Consider the following 9935-nt stretch of genomic DNA (forward strand, 5'->3'; position numbering starts at 1 on the left):
CGGGCTGAGCCCCCCGGGGCTGCGATCGTGCTGGCTGCTGCCCTCCTGGCTTCGGGGCTGCTCCAACGCCAGCTGTCCCGGCGCCGCCCCATACTGCTCGGGCGGCTGGGAGCTGAGGGGCAGAGCTGCCCCTGTAAACCCAGCCCCAGGCTGCGGAGAGTCCGGGGCGGCCCAGCAGCGAGCGAGGACCAGAGGGAGACCAAGAGGACCAGCCAGAGTCCTGCAGTCACCACGCGGGAGCTCGCCCTCCCATTGGTCCCCGGCTCCCCGCCCCTCGCCTGACGTGGGGTGTGGGGTTTAAATGCCTCCCGGCTGGAGCCCGCCGAGCCTCTTTGCCCCGAGCTCATTTGCTGGAGTTTTATTACTGGACAAGAGCGACAGCTCTGGGAGGGGAAGGGGGGGGGGTCACCTCATCCCCTCACTCGCCCTGCCAATGACCAGTGACTCTCACCCCCAGGAGACACCCATGAAGCATCACTTCACTTTGCAGAACAACAGTTGATGATCCAAAAAATCAATTCGCAGCTGCCTTTAGCCATGAGCTGTTTGGATGTTATGTACCAAGTCTATGGTCCTCCCCAGCCTTACTTTGCAGCAGCCTATAGTCCTTATCACCAGGTATGTGGGGGGCACCTGGGCGGAGAGAGCCAGAGCGGGAGGGGTGTCCTCTGGGAGAAGCCTCTCTGTGGCAAGGCCAAACCAGACCGAGCTTCCTGGGAACTTAAACTGTTCTGACCCAGAGCAGCATCCCACGCCGCGTAGCTGTATGCTGGTCTCAACACCGTTTCTATCCCGTGTCGTGTTTTAGATTCATGGGCCACCGTTGCAGGGTGAGTAAACGTAACTCACCAAACTTCGTGTAAAGAGTGAATCGGCGGCCCTTCTTGGTCGTTGTCTTCGCATTGCTAGCTGTGTCGGTGCGGTGTGTTGACATGTAAATGCGCATTGGAAGTTGCTGGGGGGAGGGGGTTATTGTACCCATTCCGGCTCAGCGCGGTCACTGCAATCGAAGCGACTGTCATTAGAAGAAGACTTTGCCACATGTCACTTTCGACAGCTATGTTATCGCACAGGTTCTGCTTCTAATGGGGCGGGGGTGGTTTGGTGACAGACATAGGTCTGCCGTGCGGGTTCTGCACGCGGAAGCGTGGAGGGAGGGGCTGTACGGATTATTAAACTGTCAGAGTCCTATAGCTGGTTGTGGAGGAAGCTGAGAACACTTGGAGAGGGGAAGGGTTCCGTTCAGGTTGTCGGAGGCAAAAGGTGTTAGGTCGCGGGTGACGCTGCAGGATTTCACGTCGGGTTGTACACTCCGTGTCTTTGCTCCTGTTTCCACTACATCCAAAAAAAACAAAAAAAGTGTGTCGGGGGAAGGCAAAGCAATGTTCTTTTCCACACCAACCGGCCTCCGCTTTTAGCGCAACGTTCAATCAGTTCCTTCCAGATTGTAAACTGCGGGGTTAGTTTATTTAGAAAAACAAACGTGGGCGTGGCAGTGCTTGTAAATAAACTGTTGCTGGCCAGTTCTGCACGGGCCAGATTATCATTCGTGTCAAGTAAGCCCCGTATTTCAACTGCCAATCACTGAGAGATTGCGTTCCAAATGAAGTCCGCCTTGTAAAGGGAACTTTCCACCCCGAGCCATAGACTATTTCATTGTGTCGGATAGGATCCGAGATTCCGACCTCACTTTACAAGGGGACTGCACCTGTTCAACAACCAACTTTCTCTTTCTTTCTTTCTTTCTTTCTTTCTCTTTCTTTCTTTCTTTCTTTCTTTCTTTCTTTCTTTCTTTCTTTCTTTCTTTCTTTCTTTCTTTCTTTCTTTCTTTCTTTCTTTCTTTCTTTCTTCCTTCTCCCCCTCTCTTCCTCCCTCTCTCCAAAAATGGAAATCCCCACCAACGGAAAAATGGCCAAAAAACACCAGGGCTCCTTTCTGCCCTCACAGACAGACACTATGGAGTCCTGGGGTGCTGTGCGTGCAGTCCTGAGGACAGGATCGGGCCCCTCGTTCGGGCGATGCATTCAATCTGCTTTGCTTGCACGTGCCTAGGGAAGGTTTAGTTGATCCGTCTTTGTTCAGGCAGAATATTACACACGTCTTCCTGATTTACCTGCAGCTTACTGCAGGAGATCTAGAATACCGGATAGAAATAACAGCTGGTATTTTCCCCTTCTCTTTCTTAGCATTAACATGAGGGGGACTCAGATTCAATGGCTGCGTTGGAAGCCAAGTTGAAAGGTGGTGTCCATGAAGATGTGACATGCTGAAATGTGTCCCTTGTCTTGGCCAGGGACGCTGAAACAGGCCCCTGTCCTGCCCGGAGTAGGTGGCACGAAGCGAGAAGGAGCCTCCCTTGGCCTCCCTTCATTTCTCCCCCTAACCCTTATCTTCCATGAGTTCTCCATTGTACCCGAGTCCCAGCTGAGAGAGCCCCTCTGTCTGCAATATCCGAATCCAATCATTCATGTCTAAAGAAACTGCCCTTAGCAGCTGCAGACACGCTAGAAAAACTTGGAAAACATTTAGCACACTTTCGAGTGAATTCCAGTTTTTAAAAGAACCCAGTGAAAACAATCCAGTCTTGTAGGAAATACCGTGGGTTTCTTTCTGCTCCTGCTTGCCAAGTACGTGGTTTCCCCCTGAACCGTATTTGAGCTGCCAATCTTTTTCTCCAGTTATAATTTATAAGACCCTCGTTGGGAACATTTTTTTCATCAGTTACACTCCTGCGAGCCCACTGACTTCAGCGGGGATCTGACTGAGAGCAGGGCCGACCCTTTTATTTCTAATGTTTCCTCTCTAGACATAATAGATGAGAAACGATTTTCTATGGGTAACCGGGCAGGCTTGGGTTGGCACAATTACATTTATTGAAAGGATGCACGTTCCCACTTCACTTCATTCTTCTGCCTTCCAACGCAAGATCCAAAAAAGTCTCCAAGTTGGATTTGCCCGCGGCTCCTGTGGTGTTGTGTTTTAAGGTTATTCCCTCTGGTCTCCGGGTGAGATACATACACCCCTGGATTCTCTGCATTTGTTAATTTCCCCTAACAGTTTCTTGGAGCGGTGTCTGTCTATACTGCAAAGCAGGCTTCATTCCCGCATCGCCTGTCTCTCCCCCTCCATAGGTCCGCATACATGCCATGCATTTCGGTGCGCTGTATATACGCCTCACGTAATCAGCTACTTCTCCAGACATGTCGCTAGCGCTAGGAGTGGGAACAAGGGGGCTAAATCCAGGGATAGGGGGTAACTAGCGGGCTTCAGGCAACCCTCCTGTTGCGTATCGCTGTTGGAAGCTCTTGGGGGCCAATAGGGGGTTTGCTCTGAACTCCTTCGGAAGGTATGTCGTGGCTGGTGGGGGTAATGCGCGGTATCCATGCCGCATGGCCCACGGCGGGCATGGATTTAGCAGGCAGTCCCGGACCCACGTTCGTCGCCAGCTGGATCTGTCGGCACTGCACCGCGTTACCCCGCTTTGCGTGACTGTGGGTTTATTTTCTTCCCCCCTTCCTGACAGAAACTAGCCTTTTACTCGAAAATGCAGGACGCCCCGGAAAGCGCCAGCACCAGCAGCAGCTCCTTCTCCAGCCATGCCCCTGCCAGCATCAAGGAGGAAGACTGCAGCCCCGAGAAGGAGCGCCCCCCCGAGGCCGAGTACATCAACTCCCGGTGCGTCCTGTTCACCTACTTCCAAGGGGACATCAGCTCCGTGGTCGATGAGCACTTCAGCCGGGCCCTTAGCCAGCCCAGCAGCTACTCGCCCAGCGGTGCCAGCGGCAAGACGTCACGGAGCACCAGCTCTTGGAGGGGTGAGCACGGGGGGCTCTTCCTATTGGGGTTCCCATAAGGCCTGGCTAAAAAGGGACGTGAACAAAACCACCACCAACCCGACCGAGAAGATTTTCGCAAAAAGGCTCAGGGCGTCCTGCAGCATTTGGGTCTCCCGAAAGGAGCCCTGCACCCGCCGGCTTCCAGAGACCACCCTCCCCCCCGGCAGTAACAGCATTTTCCTAATGCAAAAATGATTCCATAAAAAAGCTAAGGGAAAACGACCCTCCAAGGACCAGCCCGCGCTAGCCCACGCATGGGAAGTTTTCTGCTCTTGCCGCTGAAACCATGTCAGGCAGAGTGGTAGCGGGGCGAGAGGGAGGCTGGTACACCAAGAAAAATTCCCTGACCAGCTGGGAATAAAACTGAAATAAATGGCGTTAGATATGCTGTTCCCTTACAGAAAAATACCCAAATAATCTGTATTAAATTGGAACAGGATCGGGCTCCATGGTTTTGTTTTGCAAGCCATTTGTAATGTAAACTATACAACGAATATTCCCAGCTTTGGGAACTGAAATTGGTTAATTGTAGGCTTAATAGGAGTAATTTTTTTTTGAGAGGGCAGAGCTTATAAATGCTACTGAAGTCCATAAGAGTTGTAAGTGCTCATAAATCTCTCTCTCTCGCTGACTGAGAAATGACTGTCCAGATAAAATAGCGTTGACCTGTATGTGTGCTCTTAGGAGTTGAACAAATTCGGTCGCGAAAATGTTGTGCCCTGGTTAGCAATCCCAGCTTTTAAATGCATTATGTTAGCTTCTCCGAAAAACTTAAGTCGAGGTAGAATTATAGAGACGTATTTTCTTGTTTTACCAAGAGACAGCTTCTTGTATGTTGCCTCTCGACGCTTCCCCCTCTCACCCTCCTCCCTTCCATGACACTGAAATGCAACTGACTGTAAAATGTTGCTGAAATTGGTGTAGGGAATTTAAACAATGGCCCCGAAATTACTATGTGATTCAACCTGCAGGAACTGGAAAACCACAGAGGTTCCCCACAAGGAACTAGTCTTATATGATTTTTACCATGCGTTCTTATTTTATTTTTTACCATAAGACTTTAAACAGAAGTCCCGGTGGATACCATTGCGTTTCAGAACGGGTAGCACCATCTGGCCCTTGGTTTTTAGTTTAGTACATTGATAAGAAGATTTTTGTTAATGTAGAAACATTTTCACTGCTCCAGTCCCAGCGCCCCAGATAGATTATATATTATCTATAGATCTAGCTCAAGCTATATAATAGATTGCCATATCTTTTGGGGCTGGGGGGAAATAAATAAAAACAATACGTTATTTAAATCCAGAATAGCAAGACTTCAAGATATCCGTTCAAACCTTTCAAGTTTGTGCCTATTCCCCGTCCGTCCTATGTGGGGAAGAGGGAAACCCGCAGTGCAGCTTATGAAAAAGTTAACTAAAGGGCGCTTTATGAGTTTATAAGAAAACAAGAACCAGACACGCAGAGAGGAAATTCATGAGCAATCACATTATGAAGGATACTGTTTTCTACAGCATACTCAGCAACACGTGCGAGAGAAGGCGATCATGACTAAGCCAATAGCTAACTTTAAACATAAGGCTTCAGTGGCCACTTACTTCCCCCCACACCGCCCCGAAGAATAAAGCTTGTAGCATTTCCCAGTAATGCATTCCATCCCAGACCCTCTGAATGTTTTCTTGCGTTAACAATACATTTTACTTCAGAGCAGGTATTCTGTATTTTAGCGTCCAAAACGATAAACTGGATCGGGTTGGGTTTATAACAAGGTTGAAACCCTGATGACAATTACAAATTCTTAGGCACCCTGGCCCATGCCGTATACTGGTAAAATTGCCAGTGAGTTGTTCGCTTCAGTGGGAGATTTGCCTGGGGGGGAAGGACTTGAGTCCTCTGTGTTATAAATCTAGCCAAGACTCTGCTTCAAGATTTCCCAATCTCGCCGTGTATTTCCGTCAGTGGTTTATAAAAATGAAATACTAGTTGAAATTTGGCAGGGATGAAAGATATTCCGTGCTGGGGTTGCCTGTAGTGTGCTACATCCCACTCTCTGAATACAGCTGAAGGATCCTTGCCAGGGATTCAGAGATAACTTACCTCTGGCTCACACTGCTTTAATGCACATTTTATTCACAACATACATGCACAACATACCATATTAATAATACTTAACATTGCTATCTTCACTATTGGTAAATATTATTTCATCCTGCGTATTGCTTGATTGGCAAATAAAATACTGAGTCCCTGCCGTGAAGATCTTACCGTCCTAAGCGACCTGCAAAACGCATTACAAATGTTAGCAGCGCACCTGTGAGACAGGCAAGCATTATTAGCCCAACTTTACAGGTGGGGGAATTGCCCACGGTCATTCGGAGAACAAGTGACCTGACTCCTAATGCCTCCTCATTCCAGACCTGCCTGCCTCTAAAGAGTATGGGGAGGAGAGATGTCTTTATATGCTGAGTATGTAAATGCTAAGTAAAAATATATACATGTTGCTAAAAATCATTAAGGTCTTTATTCTCCTCCCCTAGGAATTATTCTGTGCAGAACAGAAGTGACTTGTTTCATCTACGGGAGGAGAGGGGCGGGGAGGGAGGAATCCCATAGATCTAGGACTTTTTCCAAGAACCACAAAAAACTTGGATGCCACAATTGTTTTAACTCACAAGGAAACAAAGGCCTGGATCTGTCGGAGGCAGAGATCTGACAGGCAGTTGGTTAGTACTGTAGATGGTTAGCCGGAGAAGGATCTGTTTGAGGATCTACAGGGAGATTAATCTCTGATTGAGTGTGTAAGAGCTGTCTGGGGATCTGTTGGATGGTTAGCTGGAGGGGATCTGCTTGGGGATCTACTGGAATGGTTGGCTGGGGGGTCTGTTTCGGGATCTATTGGATGGTTAGCTGGAGAGGGTCTCTTTGGGGATCTGATCTCTGATTTACTGAGTGTGTGAGCTGTTGGGGTCTGTTGGATGGATAGCTGGAGGGGCTCTATGGAAGTTGATCTCTGGTGGCTTATTGCGTGTGTGAGCTGTTGGGGTCTGTTGGATGGATAGCTGGAGGGGCTCTATGGAAGTTGATCTCTGGTGGTTTATTACGTGTGTGAGCTGTTGGGGTCTGTTGGATAGTTGGGGAGGTTTGCTGGGGATCTCCGTGGGGGTCGATTCAGGGGTGCCCAGTTTGCAGATCTATTGGGGTGCCGGGGGCACAGAGAAGGGGGGGTTTCTGTGTGTTCACGCTACTCCCCCTCCTCTCTTCCCTTCTCTTCTCTCCCCAGACGGCTCCTTCCCGATGAGCCAGCGCAGCTTCCCCGCTTCCTTCTGGAACAGCGCGTACCAGCCCTCCTCGGTCCCGGCCTCCCTGAGCAGCAGCCTGGGCAGTCCCCTGGCCGCCGCCGGCCACAGCGAGCTGCCCTTCGCCGGGGCCGACCCCTACTCGCCGGCCGCGCTGCACGGCCACCTGCACCAGGGCGGGCCGGAGCCCTGGCACCACCCGCACCCGCACCCCTACCTGGGCGCGCAGGCCTCCGCCTACCCCCGGCCCGCCGCCATGCACGAGGTCTACGGCGCCCACTTCGACCCCCGCTACAGCCCGCTGCTGGTGCCCGCCGCCTCGGTCCGCCCGCACCGCCTGCCGCCCGCCTCGGCGCCCGCGCCCGGCAGCAGCCCCCAGTGCGAGCTGGGCAAGAGCGAGCCCGCCAGCGCGGCCTGGGCGGCGCCGGGCCCTTTCCCCAGCCCGGCGGGGGACATGGCCCAGGGCCTGGGCCTCAATGTGGACGCAGGTAAGGGGCGCGGCCAGATGGGCTCGTGCCGGGTCTGATCCCGCGCTCCCCGGGGCCGAGGAGAGGTTTGAGTTGGGAGCAGGCTCCGGGCTGCCCCGCCTGGGGGTAACGGGAAGGCTGCTGCCTACGGGCCCTGCCTGGCCCCAGCACAAGCTGCCCTCCTGCGAAGGCCGCCTGCAGGCCCCAGGGAGGTGTTTCCAGGCTTCGCCTTCCCCCCCCAGCCGCTCTCCTCCACTGGGTGAGGGGAAGCACGATTGCTCTGCTCAGGGAAAAGTGCAGCGGTTTCCCCTCCCCCAGGAAAGCTGATATTTGGTCTTTTATGTGCGATCAGGTGCTCAGGAGGCGCTTTTTGCAGCTATGTTTTCACTGGAAAGGTGAGACAGATATAGCCCTGGTTTCTAGGAGGGTGAGCACACAGAAATAGGAAACAGTCTCTGGGAAGCATTTCTCAGTACTGGGCACATGGTTATTCTGACCACAATGAATGATCCCTCTAAGCTTTAGAGAAAACAGGGATCCACACTTTTCCCTGGCCTAGTTTGGTTTTCTTTTCTCTTTGCTTCACCACTGCCTTTCATTCTGGGGAGCCTCACTTTAGATCCCTTCTCCACTCTCACAAGGAAATAGTGGCGTTTGGCTTTCTCTGTCCTTAAACATCTTGTACCTGTTTTTCTTCTTTCCCCCTTTTTTCCCCTTCTCTCCATTCTCAGGTTTGCAGCCTCAGGATAAAAGCAAGGATCTGTACTGGTTTTAGACCTGTCCTTCACCTCTTCTTCCCCTGGGCTCTCCCCCAGTAGATCTCTGCCTAGTAGAATTGGTGACATTCAGAGCTGAAATCGAGTGGGTTTGTAACAGCTTCTGATCTTGGTTTTCAGCTCGCCGTTATTCCTTCTGTGGTGGATCTCTCCTGAGCTGATCTGCTGACTCAAAGACCCCCAAGTCCCCTTCCTCTCCTCCTTCAGACAAGCCCGCCACGGCTCAGCATCTATGTCAGGCATTTCAAGGACAAGAACACCAGGAAGGCAATGGGACTTCATACTACAGTACTTGGCATTTCAGATTCAATACTTAAGACATATTGTGGAGGATAAAATTCCTTCTATTGAAAGAGGAGAGCCAAAGACACTTTTATTTAAACTAAGTCCACACCCAGAACTGTGGTCAGACTGCTTAAAAAGAGTTAAATTATGTGGACAGTGATGTGAAATCACTGGCCTTCTTAAGGAAGGGGGAGGGAAAGGTGGGGTTTTTTTGGTGGTGGTGTGAATATTTTTTATGCCAATGAGAATTATTTCTTGAAAGCAGGTTGGGGAGATACTCAGTGATTTTGAACTGGATTTGTACTTTACATTATAAAAAAATGAAAGGAAAGGAAATTTTAACTCATGAACACTTTTGGACTGTTAACAAAACCGGACAGATCTTTCAGCCTGGGGTTATGAGTGGCAAGTGGCTAGCTTGGGCCACCTGCCCTGGGCTTACAGAAATGCAGCTGTTCCAGGGACAACTGTTCAAACTCCAGAAACTTGACAACCAAGGTGGCACTTCTCAGAGTTTGGCACAACAATTGCATTGGAGATATATATATATATATATAATTTTTTTTACAAGGAATGTTTTATGATGAAAGAAGAAACCCTTAAAAAATAAACCTGACAGCCTTCATGGGGAACAACTGGAGCACACCAGAAGGAAAGGCATATTGTGGACAATTGATATCCATTGCCTCTAATATTCTCTTTGTCTGTGTGTTGCTGTCATTCTGTCACTTTAATAGTAATTTTTTTGAGGGTGGGAATAAGGGATGTTCTTAAATGTAGAAAAGCTATATTAAAGATGTCTCCTTTCACCCAGCATGTGTGTTTGTGAAGGATTAAAGCTAAACAAATAGGGTGATGTCACAAACTGGAAACTTTAGGGTGGAACAGGGGGGGGAAAAAACACCAGTAACGTGGACAAAGCAACCCATTTTAGTTACTTTGTATTAAAGCTAAACAGAAATCTTGATGTTGCAAAATATTTGCTTATGTGAGTCTTAAAAGAAAGTGTGACAAATACAGAAGATAAGGGGATACAATAGTGCTTAGCCACTATATGTTATAGGTTACAGTATCCTTGTATGATGAACGAATATAAAATAAGCAAGGTGTCGTTCTGCAACAAAATGTCCCACTTCCAAAAGCTGAGAAAAGAGGGGATTGTAAAACCCAGGAGTTCCTATTAGTCTCGTAATTCAAAACGTTTATACAGTCATATCAGTGTCAACTAAAACTTCCTCATGCTGGATCAGGGACACTGAGAATTGGATCTTGCTT

The 9935-nt window shown here is 49.7% G+C and overlaps 1 protein-coding gene across 2 annotated transcripts; it reads left to right on the forward strand.

The window, feature by feature from the left end:
- Positions 1-537: 537 nt before the first annotated feature.
- On the forward strand, positions 538-8536 carry VGLL2 (vestigial like family member 2). Of its 2 annotated transcripts, XM_073335177.1 has the most exons (4): positions 538-618; positions 3524-3815; positions 7117-7620; positions 8496-8536. In XM_073335177.1, the coding sequence occupies exons 1-4, from the start codon at positions 538-540 to the stop codon at positions 8534-8536; spliced, it is 918 nt and encodes a 305-aa protein (XP_073191278.1). The 2 variants fall into 2 exon arrangements, with proteins under 2 accessions (XP_073191278.1, XP_073191279.1); XM_073335178.1 differs by lacking the exon at positions 7117-7620.
- Positions 8537-9935: the final 1399 nt, after the last annotated feature.

Source organism: Lepidochelys kempii, chromosome 3 (genome assembly GCF_965140285.1).
Source record: "Lepidochelys kempii isolate rLepKem1 chromosome 3, rLepKem1.hap1, whole genome shotgun sequence".
Classification (NCBI taxonomy): Eukaryota; Metazoa; Chordata; order Testudines; family Cheloniidae; genus Lepidochelys; species Lepidochelys kempii.